Source organism: Mixophyes fleayi, chromosome 6 (assembly GCF_038048845.1).
Source record: "Mixophyes fleayi isolate aMixFle1 chromosome 6, aMixFle1.hap1, whole genome shotgun sequence".
Taxonomy (NCBI): domain Eukaryota; kingdom Metazoa; phylum Chordata; class Amphibia; order Anura; family Limnodynastidae; genus Mixophyes; species Mixophyes fleayi.
In genome coordinates, this window is record NC_134407.1 from 157,587,297 (window position 1) to 157,605,276 (window position 17,980).

At 40.9% G+C, this 17,980-nt stretch overlaps 1 protein-coding gene across 3 annotated transcripts in view; it reads left to right on the top strand.

The window, feature by feature from the left end:
* The first annotated feature begins 11,823 nt into the window (after window positions 1-11,823).
* The window catches only part of SMARCD2 (SWI/SNF related BAF chromatin remodeling complex subunit D2), a 28,505-nt gene continuing 22,348 nt past the window's right edge, over window positions 11,824-17,980 (top strand). Inside the window, exon 1 of one of the 3 annotated variants that reach the window (XM_075176877.1) lies at window positions 11,824-12,868. In XM_075176877.1, coding sequence (XP_075032978.1) covers window positions 12,767-12,868 — 102 coding nt within the window. In that variant the 5' untranslated portion in view covers window positions 11,824-12,766. The remainder of the gene's footprint in view (window positions 12,869-17,980) is intronic. The other 2 variants (XM_075176875.1, XM_075176876.1) reach the window with 2 other exon arrangements.

Genomic DNA, 17,980 nt, shown 5'->3' on the forward strand with positions numbered 1-17,980 from the left:
AAGTTAACCACCCCCCCCCCCCAACACACACACACACAATACAGCAGCTAGTGTCCCAAGCTACTGTACAGTATAGTACAGCAGCCAGTGTACCACCCCAAAGTATAGCACCCAATCAAATCCCCCTCACAGATTAAACATTGTCAACTCCCCCCCCCCCCCTTCCCATCTGAGTGTGTTTTCCCTAATTTTGGAAATTTTTGCGATTGCTTTAAACTCATGGTATAGCTATCGGTGTCCCTCACACACAATATAACTGAAGCTTGCAAACCTAGATAGATCCCCCAACAACTAAATCTAACTAATTTCTATCCCATACACTACCTCTCAAATGTGCTCATAAGGACTGTCACAGTATTTTCCCCCTGAGGACATTATACCTTCTCCTGTTTTCACTTATGGTTCCAATCACACCTTTTTATATGCTTGCCTGTCTTTGTTATAGACTAACATGTCATTGTTTGTATTATGTATGCACCACTTTCAGGCAGCATATCAGTTATGTTATCCTTTCATTTACATTCAGAATGATCTAAGGCTAGGTACACACTGGAGGTTTTTCATAGAGATGCTCAGGCTCGGCTCTGCGAGAACTGAGCCCACCCGAACTTCGCCGATCCGAGTGCTCAGTACTTTTGTGCATTTTCGGAAGTGAAAACGAGGCAAAACTGCATTGTTGCAAGTTTTGGATCCTATAAGTACCGCCCTTCACAGCGATCCAGCGCCATTTCACAGAGAGACACAGGAGTAGCACGGTTCTTGGCAGTCTCTAGTGCAGTTGGGCAGCTTCATATCTAAAAGAGAAAGATGGTGGAAGTTTTCTTAAAAGTCTCCGGTGACATTCTACTGAGTTATAGCTCACACAGAAACAGGAGAGGTCCATTGCTAATTGTCATTGCTGAAATAGAAATAATAGGGCTGGCAGTATTCTTCAAAATCTACAGTCACATTGTACTGTGCTATTATAGATCACACAGAAACAGGAGAGGTCCCAGTTTTGTTGCCAGTCTACAGTCTACATTGCATTGCTCCATTACTAATTGTCATTGCTGAAATAGAAATAATAGGGCTGGCAGTGTTCTTCAAAATCTGCAGTCACATTGTACTGTGTTATTATGGCTTACACAGAAACAGGAGAGGTCCATTGCTCCATTGCTAATTGTCATTGCTGAAATAGAAATAATAGGGCTGGCAGTGTTCTTCAAAATCTGCAGTCACATTGTACTGTGTTATTATGGCTCACACAGAAACAGGAGAGGTCCATTGCTCCATTGCTAATTATCATTGCTGAAATAGAAATAATAGGGCTGGCAGTGTCCTTCAAAATCTGCAGTCACATTGTACTGTGTTATTATAGCTCACACAGAAACAGGAGAGGTCCATTGCTAATTGTCATTGCTGAAATAGAGATAATAGGGTTGGCAGTGTTCTTCAAAATCTGTAGTCACATTGTACTGTGCTATTAGCTCACACAGAAACAAGAGAGGTCCATTGCACCATTGCTAATTGTAATTGCTGAAATAGAAATAATAGGGCTGGCAGGGTTCTTCAAAATCTAGTCACATTGTACTGTGTTATTATAGCTCACATAGAAACAGGAGAGGTCCCAGTTTTGTTGCCATTCTACAGTCTATGTGGTATTGCTCCATTGCTAATTGTCATTGCTAATATACAAGTAATAGGGATGTCAGTGTTCTTCAAAATCTGCAGTTACACTGTACTGTGTTATCAAAATGAATTCACAGCAGTACACAGAATACCAAGAGCAGCAAGCAGCTGCTGGCATCAGTCATGATGATAGTAATCCGTCTACGTCATCTGCTAAAACCTATGTTAAAGTATATAGTGTTTTTAAGTCAGGGAAACAAAAATGTAAAAAAACACCTTTTACCTTGGTAAAGAAAAAAAGACCTGTAATCCAGGCAAAGTTAACTGCAGAAAAAAATAAAATTGCCAACATGCCATTCTACACACACATTGGCAAGGAAAGAATCAGGCCGGCCCCTTTCTGCAACTGTCACTGAGGCATCTTCTTTTAAGGTCAGTCATGACCAAGCAAGACCTAGTCATTCTGACTCAAAAAGTGGTGCCCAAATACTTTTACATGTAAAAGCCGAGCTGGAAGAAAACAGTCAGGCATTAGAAGAAAATGTATGTTCAGATTCAGAAATGACACAAATCCCTAAGGAGAGTCTATCCACGAGTGTTATGTGTAAGCCTGACCTTTCTGATACTGTACCCATAAAGATTCCTCCTTTCAGTATTTAATTGAGGATGCCACTTTGAAATTGCAACAGGATGAGGGGGATATTTGTGTAAGTCCTGCACCAGTGGATGCAGTTCTTGCACGTGATAAATTCCAGTTCTGCACGTGTCATGCCTGGGAATAAGACCAAAAAATCCACCTCTTATGTGTGGAATTATTTTTACCCAAATCCTGACAAACATTGTCTAGCCATTTGTAGCATTTGTAAAGCCACAGTTAACCATCTAGGAACCTTATCCATGTTACGCCATTTGAAGCGAGTTCATGCAAGCTGTTGGGAAAATCTGAAACTTATGCTAAAAAAATAACAAGCAGCCCAGCATCAGCTAGGTCCCTTCTCTCAGCTAGATCCCGGCACCTGCAATCTACACCCACAACACCTTCCTCATCAATATCCTCAGTAGCGATCGAAGTTAGTCCTCCATCGAAGTCGCTAAGGCTAGATAACTCCTCCACTATCCTGGATTCCTTAGAAGAATTCTTGAGCGTTAGTCCCACTGCTGCTGTTGCTGCTGCTGGGGGTGGATCTTCATCCCAGAAGCAGACCAAGAAGTAGACTACTAGTAGTTTACAACAATTGACTGTTAAACAATCCTTTGCAAGAGGAAGCACATATGAAAGCTGTCACCCAGTCTTAACGCGGATCACAGACGCCATGGCGAATATGCTAGTATTAGATTTGCGTCCAATTTCCACTATTAATGCAGCTGGTTTTAAACAATTACTTGAGGTCTTGTGTCCCCGTTACCAAATTCCATCACGACAACATTTTACTAGAAAAGCTATTCCTCACCTCTACCAGAATTTTGTAGCACAAAAATGTAATTATTGGGCTACAAAATGCCATTCAACCCACTGTACACTTAACCACAGATATGTGGACAAGCGGAACTGGGCAAACTAAAGATTATATGACTGTGACAGCCCACTGGGTTGGTGATTCGACTTTACCATCAGGAACAGCAGCAGCATGTACACAAGTACGTCACGTTTTTCAGAGGCTGGCTACTCTGTGCATTTTCACCAAGAGGCATACAGCTGACAATATGTTACAAAAACTAAAGGATTTCATTGCAACATGGCTTATCCTGCTTGGACTCTCCTCAGGATATGTCATTTCTGATAACGCCACCAATATTGTAAGAGCATTACAGCTGGGTCAATTCCATCACATTCCCTGTTTTGCTCACACAATAAACTTGGTGGTGCAGAGCTTTGAAAAAAAAATGACAGGGACATGCAGGAGATGCAGTCTGTGGCCCGTAAAATATCCGGACATTTTCAGCATTCGGCAACAGCATGTAGGAGATTGCAGCAGCTACAAGAGCAATTTAATTTGCCCTGCCACCAGCTGACGAAAGAGGCAGTAACAAGGTGGAATTCCACTCTGTATATGCTTCTGAGGATGGAGGAACAGCGAAAAGCCATCCATGCTTACTCCACAAGCCATGATATTGGGAAAGGAGGGGGATGTATTTTACTCAAGAGCAGTGGAGAATACTTTCCCTGTTTTGCAAAGTGCTGAAACCATTCAAAGTAGTCACCTGTGAAGTGAGTTTATACACTGCTAGCTTGAGCAAAGTGATTCCCTTAATTAGACTTTTGGAAAAACAGCTTCAGAAACTGAAGGAGATGAAACAAAGCAATTACGCTACGTATGTCGGACTTGTAGATGAAGTACTTTATTTGCTTTGCCAGGATACAAGATTTATTAAAATCTTGAAATCGGATCACTACATTTTGGTGACTGTGTTTGATCCTAGGTTTAAGAGCTATGTCTTCTCTTTGTTTCCAACTGACCCAGATCTCAAGAGATGCAAGGAGCTCCTGGTGAGCAAGATGACAGCTCAAGTATCCCGTGACAGGACAGCGTCTCCTCCTTCAGTTCCTTCAATTCCATCTTGCACCACTTTTCTTTTCTGCCACTGCTATGTGCCAATGTTTACTAAATGTGCTATGAACTGCTGTGTGTTTGTGTTGTTGCTCTGTCGCTTAGCATCCAGCCAGCTCGCTGCAGTCTTTGTCCGAAAGTGTACAAAAATAATATTGTGAACTGTGACGTGGTCAAAATTAACTGGAAATTAGTGTTATTGAGGTTAATAATAATGTAGGAACAAAAAAGAGCAAAATTATAAGATTTTAGCATATTTTAGCTATTTTTCTAAATTATACAGATCCGTGAGGGCGGTTTTGCAAAAACCAAAACCAAAACAAGAACTTAATAAAGATCAAACACCAAATCCAAAACACGGGGGTCAGTGAACATCTCTAGCCAACCATCATCTAGCCAATCAGCCGATATACGACCATTTGGTCAGATACATACATGATGAACGACATACATGTATACATACATGATGAACGACAGTCGTCCCAATGTACAGATTGTCGTTTCATTTGGTTGGTCAGCATGTTTGATAATCTTGTTCCAATCACCTTCCGATTCTGCAGTGTGTATGCACTCATGTTCATGATCTCCATAGACTTTACAGAGTCATGGTCTTTTCAGCCGATGCTGGCAATGAGTGTAGATGGAATAATTCGTTTTGAGACTAAATATTTTGTTTCAGAGTCCCAGAAGCTAATGAAATTCGTTAGGAGATATAACAAGTTGTTTATTGTGCTGTCATTCTCTAAACGACTATAGGACCATATGAAAAGCACAGATGTGAAGGTAAATCACGTGTAGTGTGTATGTATGAATCTCCCGACAAGTCGGACCTTCAGTCGTAGGCACAATCGTTGTAGATAACATATTGGTCAGAAAATTCTAGTGTGTACCTAGCCTTAGTCTGGGTACACATTACAGGGTTTTCAAACGATTATTAGGCCAATCACCCGATAAACAACTGTTCAGCCCGATATTGCATTAGTGTGTACACTGCAACGATCAACGATTATCGTTCCAAAGCACATTGTATCGTTTCATTTGATTTTTAAACCGGACTAAAAATCTTTTCAACAATGGAAGAATGTTGTTCCAATTCTGCAGTGTGTATGCACTAACGATCAGGATCTCCGTAGAGTTTACAGAGTCACAATCTTTTCAGCCGATGGTAATGACAGATGAAGAGCACAGATCTGAAGGTAAATCTTTTAAAATGTGCATAATGTGTACACATGAATCGGCATGCTGATCGTGACGTGTTTTTTTTTATCAGTCATTGGTAAAATCGTTATAGATAACACATCGGGAGAAAATTTCTGCAGTTTGTACCCAGCTTTACTGGCATTGCTTATCATAAAAATAATAAGCAATGTAGATTACCTTAATGCTTCAAATGTGAATATTTTGAATGTTTAGAGGTTGTTTAAATATTTAGAACATACAAGGGAGGTACCTATAGGTTGATGTCTCATTAAATATAGCTTTTCTGAGAAGAGATCACTATCTGCTAGATAAGAGGTAGGGGATGTCTTCATTATAAAGAAGAGCTAACCACCACAATCATAGTTTTAGATGCAAAAGCATACCATACAACGTGAGTGTCACCTGACATACAATAGCCTGCTACATTTCTTCAGAAATTTAGTTTATTTATTTAACATCAATTCAGCCCAGCGTATTGCAATAAGAAAAAAAGATGTAAAGGGAGCAGAGCGTTGTGTATCGGGTACAATGGGTAATGTTGTAAAGGAGCTTTTGCTGCCAAGCCTGGAATTCTTAAATGTGTCTCTGTCCGTAAAAGAAAATTATAATGTGTCCAGTAGAGAGCACCTTCGCCCCACAAATGTAACTTTTATCGTACCATTCTTTGCAATTTTGAACATAAAACTATACACAGATATAATCAATATATACAGTGCACTATAACCAATATATATAGGGCGCAATCTAGCTAAAGCTATAAATTGTTATTATATTGTAGTAAAGAAATCTGCTGTAAACTCTCCTTGCAGTAAACGAGTTAGTAATCCGAAAGACGGTAGAGCACACAGTGCTGAAAGTTAATATTTAGACTTTTTTACGTTTATTTTAGTTAGAATTAAGTTTTATTTGTATTTAGAGAAGTTTATTGATTTAAGGTGTTAGCAGTGAACAAGCACAAGTTGTGGCGAGAAATGTTGGCTTTTCAAACCTCTAGCATAGTCATAGTTTGGAAGAGGAAAGTTTCAGCAGCAAGCCATGACCTTCTTTGAGACTGGGACATTAGACAGAGTTCCCCACCTCTCTTGATAATTAAGCAATTCACGTTGTAAGCATTGTCTGTGACATAACTGGATGCATCAGTGGCCTCATATCCCTTGCAGCGGTCACTTTTGAGCTGGTTCACACTGGAATGTGAAAGCGTAACTTGCGATTGAAAAAGTTACACTCAAATTTATGCATATTACGCACGCAGTGTCAGGTCTGAATGAGTAGCAGATGTTATGAACGCAATTGCTAGGAAGCATCATTTAAACTTGAATAACATAGCTTCCCAACATGTGTACAAAAAATATATATCTTTTTTTTTTATCTCTGCTACACACGCTCTGGAAATCTTAATATATGGCTGAATTACCACTAAATTCTTGATAGGCATCTGTAAATCATTCACAAAAGTTTTGCTAGTACAGGTGTTTATCATCATCATCAGCTACTTATATAACACCACTAATTTTGCAGTGCTGTACAGAGAACTCATTCACATCATTGGAGCTTACGGTCTATATTCTCTAGCATACACACACAGACCTAGGGTCAGTTTGATAACAGACAATTAACCTACCAGTATGTTTTTGGAATGTGGGCGGAGACTGGAGCACCCGGAGGAAACCCATGCAAACACAGGTCGGGAATTGAACTCATGACCCCAGTGCTGTGAGGCAGAAGTGCTAACCGCTAAGCCACCGTGCTGCACATATCATCAACTACTTACATCTGTACCAGACCACCTGCAAAAAAACCCGCTTTTTCTGCCGCACCTGTGACTACGTCCCAATCTGAATCCATACGCAATTGCTCGAATACATCCTTAATGTACATTGCCTTAGAACACCCCTTGCATCCCCCGTAACGCCTCTTCAGATGTAAGGAGTCTGAAGTGGCAAAACCTACAGGTCTGAATAGCTGCAGTTCGTTCATTCACTTACTGAGCACGTGCAGTGCGAAAAATGCGAAGATACGCTTCGGGCGTATAGCTAACTTGGAATCAAGCTCTTTGTATCCTCCCATGATTCATCCAGGACCAGAGTGTCCCAGGCAAGCATGGCTGTTAAGGTTCCAAAATCTGCAATATCGGCTTCAAGTGGGTAGCCCAGAGAACTGACCACTTCTTTCAGGCTTGGAAGTATTTCAAAGTGCCAAGGGAGGCTCTATCAAGGACTTGATGAAGGCTACCTGCCATCTATGTAGTGGCCTGTTCATCACCATTAACTCTGGAGGGTGCGCACAATGAACCAAGTCAAGGCAGGCAGGGCTATGGTGGCCAACTGCAGATGTGTCTGCCTGCACTGGGACCAGTAGCAGTGGAGCCCCAAGCAGATGGGATGAATTAATCTGGTGACGATTAATCTCTGAAATTCAGAATCACCCTTATAGATTCACCCATCACCAGATTATCATTACGTTCCACAGCTTCATTTTGCTGAGGTAATTTTGAGGCAGATTTGCATGTCCTAATGCAACTAGCTACCACACTGAAACTTTAAATCTAATACATGGGCAATTCAGTATTAAAAGGCCATTTTCAGTAATTATTTTGAATAAATATTTAGAAATACCATGGAATCCACTTGAATGGTCCTGTGTGCTTACACTTAATCACTGGTGACAGTTAATAGCCATCATTATTCCTAAACTATATGATAGCAGCTGCTTGCACCTCCACTATAATTACTAGCTGCCAGATTTTTTTGGCATGCTACTAATTACAGGTTCGTTGGTGAGTAGGCTTGTTCCTAACATATGCCGTAGTCTGTCAAACTACGAACAGATCAACAGCAGAGGTGTTTTGTGATGTCACCACAAATCTGCTTTACAGCGGATAGGTTACAAATGTTTTTTTCTTTGTAAATTATAAACACTGAAATAAAATCAGCACAGATGAGACACTAGTTTCTCATCACCTACTTCCTGTTTTTCTTTCAACAGTCTCTAACGATTGAAACTGTAAAGGGGAGGGGAATATCCTCTCCAAAAAGATGCAGAGTACAGCTCCCTAACCAATTCTGTCGGGAGGATCTTCCTTAAATAACACTCATTTTTTGGGAGCTCTAAGAAAGTGTCCAGTAAACTTTCTCTAAGTGCTCATAATTTCTTGTGATGGAAATTAATATAAAAAGACCTATGAATTACATTTTCCACTAATACTTTTTTTGTCTCTCCTCTCACACTTCTTCTTTATGACAATTACATCACTATTACAGTGATTCCCAACTAATTGTGTTACATCTAGTTCTGCACACAAATTATAGGTTAAAAGTGATTGAAAAAAAGATGTTAAAAATATGCAGTATGGAAGATATGTGAAATATGTTTAAATAGACAATGAACAGAGATAGCTTTGCCCTGGTTTTCCATATCTTTCATAATTTCAGTATTAGGTATCAAAATATTTGAATGGAGGTATGTCACAAAAAAATAATAAATTATGAGGTAGGTGAGTTGGCATATGTGTCATGACTAAAATAAGGTTGTGATCCACTGCTCTATATATTTTAATAAATAAACAGCTTAATGCTTAAAGGTTGAGCAGTAATTTTTTAATTTTTTTTAGTATTTGGCCACTACGTGGCTGTCCTCTGTTGCTGTCTATTAATATAATTGATTTTACATCTCAAAACAAGAGACCCCACATGCTACTCGAGCTAAAACACCCCTCATAATACCCACTCACCCAAACCATCCTTAAAAACCCCTTTACCCCAAAATACCTTTCAGATCTCCCTCTTTTCCTAAAACATACCTCAGGCTCCCATTCGCTTGTTTAGTAAAAGTTGAGGCCATGGGTGAAGCTCTGTAGGGCATAAAACAGAGAATTAGAGGTAGGGCTGACAGGCCATGAAGCAGAGAAATGGACTGATGCGTAATAAAGCAGGAATAAGCTAGGGCGCAGGTGAAGGCTCGGCTGGGTGTCTATGAGATCACAGGTCTAATGGTTATCAATACTGTAGCGTGCTCTGTAATAATGTAAGATAAGCTAGATTCAGCAGACATATTAGCAGTTACAAAGAGAGAAATGTAGATGGCTCTGTCTGGCTTATAGGTTTGGGGACAGTAATAGTAAAAGCATTCAATTTTTGTTTATGTTTTTAGCAGACAATAAACTTAAATTATTTCATGCTTCAATAATACCTATATAATTTATAGTTAAATCCCATGATGTGCTGGGCCATGGTCAGACTGGTCACCTGGTTTGCCTAATTCATGGCCCCCACGTTTCCGTAGAATAAACACTGCAGATAAGAGATTCTGCAATATTTAATGACATGAAACATCTCCACCAAAGTGCAGTATAAGAACTTTATTGGTCTTTAGCGCCCATTTCTATTTTACATCTATAAAAACTGACAAATAGCAAATGTATAAATGTTGCCCTGAATGGCCACCTTTCCTAGGCCAGGTCTGCACTTGATATACCTATGTAAGATCATACACAGGGTTGTCATTCCTATTGTTTCTCCATGGTGTCCAAATTTTAAAATGCTCTTCATGAGATTCGTATTCTATACAGTGTAGCTGGAAACACTAATGCTTTAATATTCTATTAATAATAAAAAAACAATAATAATATATTTAATGGCTTCCATGTTGTATTATGAACTTCCACACCTGCTGTAAAAGAGTACGCCTATCTCTATACTTCATTTAGCTCCATATGACCTCTAATCTGCGGTAAAGACAGCGGGGACGCGCACATATTTATGAGCTGGTAGAAAAACTGGTCCACATTCTCCTATTTTAGTGTACAGCGCATAAACACGTGCATGCCACAATACCATATTTTCCTGGTCCATTTGAGTTGACCTACCTCCCAGGTCTCCTGATTTTGGTGGGACATTCTGATTTGTGACCCGCAAAAGGGGTGGGGCTTTACTTTTACTTACATTTCGAGCACCAGAGTAATTCATTTGAACCTATTTTTCTTCTAATCCTGTTTGTATTCTATAACTTTCAGTGAAGGGACATCAAGGCTGCTTGTAATGCAAGTGCCATAGCTATTTTTTTATTGTATTTAACTGCCTACCCAAAACTCCTTCCGTAACAGAAAAGTGGTGCTTCCATGCCAGAGCCAGCGCTGGGAGACTGGGAGTTTCAAACAGCAGTGGTGCCAGTTTCTAACACAGAAATGCCCAGGCAGTACCTGTATAAAAATATATTTTAACTAGATACCCCCTAAGTTCTGTCTTTATGAAATACATCTAGACTGTGAAAAATGCATCTCGTAGTGGCTAATGTCAAAGCACCACCAACATTGCCCAAGCACTTCTCCATTGAAGTGCGACTGGAAGGCAGAAAACGTGTCAAAATCAAGTCCTTTTGCGCAGTGGAGATGGCTATGGACCCCTCTACGCATAAAGAACGTCCTTAAAATGCGCCCCTCGACAATTTCTCATTTCAATAGTCTCTCTTTACAAGATGAAATTCCATTTTTGGGCTGCTACGTAAAACTAGGCGCAAACTTGTTAATCGACAAACACCAACTTGCTCTAAAAACTAGAGTTTCCATAAATGTATGCAGAGCTGCCTCAATCTATGCACAGCTGCGTAAAACTATGTACAGCTGCGTAAATCTATGTACAGCTGCGTAAATCTAGGCACAGCTGCATAAATCTAGGCACAGCTGCGCAACTCAATGTGCATGATACATCCAAAGAGTTTTGTTCTGCCATGGCCGTTTTGCACTAGTAAATGAATCCCACGTCGTGTTCCATATATGCCCCATGTACTAAAGTAGAAGCAGCAGAGCTCACCCACTGCAATCCATATAAATACCCAAATATTATTAGGCAATGGCATTAAATGATTAGACAATATGGCTTCTGGACTCCTGTGCTTTGTCAAGTACAGCAATAAACAATCACAAGTGGGCTGTTCATATAATGTACCAGACAGAAGCAGATACATAGGAAAGTATACTTTCCCCAGGAACTACATTATACACAGTAGAAGCCACACAGCTAACACGTAATAAAAAGCAGCACTACCACTAGATCATAGAAAACACATGGGGTCAAGCAGTATTACAGAAGATGTGCTGGTAATGAAATGCACACAGCACAGGAAGGGGCATGCTCGCCTCACCCAGCAATCCAGAACAGCACGAAAGAGGTGAGGACAAAACAGATCAAAGTCTGCAGAGCACATGGAACAGAAAATAGGGGAGGGAGCATAGATGGGGGTGAGAGGGCGGAGAGGCAGAGCACAGACAAGACAGCAATGAGAGGGAGGGCAAAACTGAAAAGAAGGAGGGAGGCGAGAGATGAGTGGAAGTGGAGACTAGAAATGAAAGATGACAGACTGAGGGCAAAGGAGTGGCATCAAGATTGGGTGAGAGGTGGAAAGAGGGTTGGAAAAGATTAAAGATGATAGAAAAGGAGGAGAAGCTAAAGATGGGAGAGATAAGGAAAGGAGGAGAGGGGTGAAAGAGGGAGGGCAGAGATGAGATGGGAGGTTTGTTGCAAAACAGTTCTCTGGAAGTGATGACACCAACAGAAAAACCTTCCAATAACTTCCTATGAGACCAACAGCAGTAGGAAGAAGCTGCACATCACAAGTTACACAGTGGGGGAGGTTGCACTGCGCAGCAGTTACACACAGGAGGAGGCTGCACTGTGGTGGAGAGATACACATGAGGCTGAACTGTGCGGAAGGTATACACGGGAGGCCGCTGTGTGCTGGAGATACACATAGGAGGAGGCTACACTGCACGAAAGTTACAAACAGGAGGAAGCAGCACTGAGCATGAGATATATGCAGGAGGAGACCAAACTGTAGGTTATAATGCACAAAAGTTAAAGACAGCAGTTGGCTGAACTGTGAAAAAATATACATAAAAGGAAGCTACATACACTGTGCTAAGGACAGGAGGAGACTTCACTGCGCCGAACATACACCCAGAAGGAAGAAGCACTGCGTAGAAGATATCTGCACTGCACAGTAAAAAGAGGCTGCATTACGCTAAAGTGCACAGAAGAGGAGGCTGCACGGCAGAGGACTGACACACAGAGGAGGCTGCACGGCAGAGGACTGACACAGAGGCTGCACGGCAGAGGACTGACACACACAAGAGGCTGCGCAGCAGAGGAGTGACACAGAAGAGGCTGAACTGAGCATTGAACTTATGCACTGAAGTGTCACAAAACAAGAAGCAGTTGCACACAAGATATACAGGAAGGATAGAAGCAGTGACTGTACATATAGTAGGTGGCCATCATTACACACGCTGCAGAAACTTGCACAGAAATTGCGCAGGGGGAGTAACCACTGGGAATTTACTAATTGGAAGAGGCAGCACACAACCTCCTTTGTAAATATAGGTCACTTTTATAAAGTGATATCGCTTCCATTACCTCATGTCCCATCGGGGTGGTGTACCGCTTCCACCTGGGAACCAAATGAACATGATGCGAGGACCAAACCTAGGATTGTACAGAACCCCACCGGGGCCTTACCAGGTAACCTGTAACACAACTAACATTTAACATGCACTTCTATTTTTATTTAACTTACACACTTAGTAACTTGCACTACCATGTAAATTGAACAAAATCGTGGTAAAACACGTATCTCTACCTACATACATCCCTGACACTTGTTTCTACTGAACTACTGGGTACTTTCCATTACCTATCCACACATAACATATATATATATATATATATATATATATATATATATATATATATATATATATATATATATATATATATATAAAACATTATTAAGTAGTTTCAAAAATACACATAGCTACTACATTATACTGGACCTTCTCATTGGACGTGATTAGTCCAATTTAGAACTAAAATTAGTTAGAGCTTCGAATGATATGGAAACATATTTTGCCCTACAAAACGTAATTTTTTATATTCTTGAAGTAAATCACTTGGCTAACGATGAGTATTCACTTTGACAGTTGTGTCACCAAATGTCATTTTTTAATATTTGGCTTTAAGTTTGCTTGGTCTTTCTAATGACACTTAATTAACAGTTCTTATGTGTAGTCCTGAAACTGTGTTTCAACTGCTGATTTTACAGGCCGCTAATTAAGAGTCTATAATACTTATTCTTACAAAGTACTGTTAGTTACTGACCTGTTTTATTCTGTAGCACTTTTGCATTACCATGTTTTAAGGTGCCCCAACATGCTGCAATGTTGAAGGCTATTTGAGATCTATTAATCCTCATGTTGACATGTGTACAGGCCCAAAAATGTTGCCAATCAGATATAGTCTAAGTGTATGGGCACATTTGACAGATGCTGGTCCAGTAGGAGGTCTGAATGATCAGATTGACCTATGTAATGACACTATTATTCAGGGCTCCTAGAGTTCAACTCTTGGTTAATGACTCTTTACCACTTTGGTTCCTCAAACAAAAGACATGTATGTTATTTTAAAATATAAAGCAATGGTTGCTGTATGCTGTGACTGGGGGTATTCTGGGTGGAATGTGTAACATTTGAAGCAGGATTACCCAGAAAGCCAGGAGCTACAGCTAGGAAATTAAATTTAATAGTGAGCATTGGTACTGAGTAGGTCTTTGTTTGACTGCTCTGTCTGAACTTGTCCAAGCTCAGTGTGCTGGAGTGGCTTGTAGACACTATGACTGAAGGGGTGGGGGTCATGTTCAGCATTTTTCTCCACTTATCACCATCAAATGCAAAGTTACTTCAAGGTCTGTAAAACACAGGTGTTATTGGAAAAAAATAGGAACAATAAAGAGCTTTTGAGGAAAAAGGAAGTAATGTAAATCGATTTTTCAAGTTATCACATGTAGCATCACAAAGTATGACCGCCACAACTGCCTGTGTAAAAGTTCTTTGTCATTTTTAATTTTTTAGATGTTTTATCATAATACCATGAAACCACGAAAAGCACTTGTGTGCCATCATTCAGAGTGATATATGTTTCTTCCACAGATTCATGGGAGAGCCTTACTTAGTTAGAGAACTGGGCTGCCATTTTAGTTTCTGCACAATACATCACTGAACACTATGATGTTTATAACCATACTTGCCAACTCTTCCTGAATGTCAGGGAGACTCCCTGAAATAGGGGTGATCTCCCTCACTCCCTGAAGAGTCTGGCACTCTCGCCGATGCTGAGCCAGTACAAGAGGTGATTTGCTTCACCATCTGTGGCATGATGACACAGTTCAGAAATTGTGTCCTATGTCCATGGAGGTGGCCATTTTCTTGGAGACTTAAGATTTAATCAAATACTGACAGGTAATGGAGACAGAATTGTAAAAGACACTTCAGTCTCTATAAATTCATGAGCTGCTTTTCTTTAACGCATAGATTCCTACGCTCCCGGAATGTCCGGGAGATTTCCACATTTCTGGGAGACTTTCCGGGCTCCCGGGAGAGCAGGGCAATCTCCCGGTTCTTGCCCCCGCAATAGATAAGGGGCGGGCTTGATGACGCAAATATCGTGTCATCTTAGCCCCAAATGATGCAATTTGTCAAACCCCGCCCCCGCACATCCATCTCCCCCGGGATCTCCCTGAAGCCAATGAGGAAAAGTTGGCAAATATGTTCATAACACTTCACTGCAGATGTTGGGCTGCGACTATGGTGATGCCAGAAATGCAGTAAAAAGTTAAAACTTACATCTGCTAACACAGACTGCCTCAGGCAGATACTCTCACTTTTAGTTTAGATGATTGATAGACATCACATAGGTCTGGGTCTGTCACTTTCTCTCTAGTCTTTCCCATCACTTCTACTTTATCAGACCTTTCTCTAGCTTAAACAATCTTTCCACTATCATTAAACTTTCTCCCTTATATGAATCCAATTGTGCTTTATCCATTTCCTGAACTCCACAAATTCTCATCTCATCCCTATACCTCCCCTGTACAAATGTCTTTCAGTATGACAGAAATTTTTTGGCTCTACCCAACTTCTTACCCTCGCTATTTACTGGTTTTAAAAGCAATGCCATATTTGGCCTCTAGAAGATATCTTAAAGTGTAGTCATCACTAACACATTGGAGGCTGCCATTTTGTTGCCTGAACTCATTTTTGGCCTATCACAAAGTGCCTCTCACCTCAGCGATGTCACTAGTTACCAGTGAGGTGATAGGATACCTTCTCGTGACTATTACTTCAGCCCTACAGCATGTACACTTTAAGGATAAGGTAAGCCTGATAACTGGCATATCACTGTATATTCCACACACAACATTTATGACACTTATTTGCAAATAAAATGATATCCCAGCATTGTTTTTTCTAGTTTGCTTTATTTAACTCTTCCCACTGGCTCACATCCAGTGTTGCCATATGACTGTCTCATGACACAGGCAGGGTAGGACCATGAAATTAACATTTGCAATGCTGTAAAAAGGAAAGTGTTAGTAATCAGTCAGTGGACACGGGCAGTATATTCTGTCACACATGTTTGCCGTCATACTTGGTAGCACTTTCCACAGCAGCGTGACCTTGTATTTGTCTGCTCCCACTCCCACATTAGTAACAGGAGTGTTAAGAATAACAGCCTCTTCCCGGCATACACTGCAGATCTTTGTCGTGAGGAATCTGGTCTATCCGGCTAGGTGAGGCGTGTACACAGTGCACCTGGGCAGGAGGGGGAGTGGAGGAGTGGTGAGGTCTATAAACAAGTAACAGTGAGTGAAGAGGCAAATTAATCAGACAAAAAGAGGAACCATAGTGCAAACTGTGCAAGTCTGCTTGCTAGCATAACAATGTGTTGATAAACTCACCTATTTAAGGTTTGGTGATTGAGGAACCTGAAAGATATCTTTCTGTTCTCTGTTATAGTGATGAATCCCAAAGATTTATACTCAAAAAAAGAAAAACATAGTGTATTTGAAATAAAAAAAAATTGATATATGGTTAAATTTATCTCTACCCGCAAAATAAAGATATGGTCAACTTTCTTCCCGAGGATAGTTAATGAGAGTCAAAAGAGCAGAGAACTGAAGAACAAATCAGGTAAAGTTTAAATGAATGAGAGAAACTTTTGTGAGATGACTTTGCAATCATACTGCAAAAATCACAAAAGCAGGCTTTTTTTGGGTACAAAAGCAGTAGAAACAAAGCTAACAGTACAACTTTTTTAAAGCTGAAATACAGATAAACGAACCAAAATGCTAAGTAAGTATTGAGTATTATCCACTATACTTAGATTCATTATTATTAATATTATTCTTTATTTATATGATGCCACAAGGTTTCCGAAGCACCGTACAAATACAAAGTACAATATGAACAGTGGACCATACAGGGTACAACAATACAGAACGTGACAAGTAAACCAAAACTTCAATAGCTCCTAGCATAGCAAGTGCAATGGCTTCGGAGAAGAAGAAATGGAATTGAGACAGAGGGGAAGAGGGCCCTGCTCGTAAGAGCTTACATACTAAAGGGAGGGGGAACAGACAGCAGGCACAAGTGGAGTAAGTAGAGGGTATGATGCACAAGAGGAGCACGAACAGGAAAGAGGGAAAAGGTGAAGATGGATGGAGAAGGTTAGGTGGATGGCTGGTAGGCTTTGAGGAACAGATGGGTTTTGAGATACCGTTTGAAGGTGCGCAGATTAGGGGACAGATGGATGGAGCGAGGGAGGTCGTTCCAGTGGAGGAGAACAGCACTGGGGAAGTCTTGCATTCTAGCATGAGATGAGGTAATCAGTGCACAGGAGAGGTGACGGTCATTGGCCGAGCGCCGGGAACAAGCAGGAGTGTGAATGGAGAGGAGGTTAGAGATATATACGGGGCAGTGGAGTGGGAGTGGGCCTTGTAGATGAGGGTGAGGTATCCACTATAATATAACAATAAAGCATAATTAACTATTGTAACCCCCTCTCGCTGTGTGTGTGGTCCTGGGGTGCATAGGTGGATAATGCATTTCCTCACCTGCTGTGGCTAGTTGCCTAGTTGTTGGGTTTGGTTAGAGGGCTTCCGCACATGCACGTTTTAAGTGTGGACACAGGTAATGTTGCGTGGTGGTACAGTGCAAGAGTAATCGTAATAAGTTGCCAGGCCATCTATATATTGCAGAATATAAACTCTTTATTTATATTCCTTTTCCTTCAGCACCATACTTGGGTTGCAGTACTATATACTGTTCCTGCCCTTCTGCTGCACAGTTCTTAGGTGGCTGACACAGTTACAGGGAATACTTTCCCTTACCCCTCCAGCATAGTCCTTAAACAGTTGTTCATTGGCAAATATCACAGTTATCATATATCATCACTCCTCCTGCATAATAGCTATGTTAACATGGATATGTTAATAGGACAACACAGTTAAAGCACACATACATTTTCTGTCAGCAGTGTTTCACTCACCCCTCCTCTGCGGGGGTATTATCACTTACTTACTTAGGTCTGGTACTATATCTGGTGCTCTCTCAGCCACAATTCACCCCTCCTCTGTGGGGCAATATCACTCACTTGGCTCTGTCTCTGGTGCATTCTCACTTCGCTCTGGTGCACTCATTGCCGCAACTCACCCTTCCGCTACACGGGTTACTTCACTCATTTACTTGGGCCCTTACACTGTCTCTCTTGTGTAGCTTTAACCCCTGGGCTCGGACACTT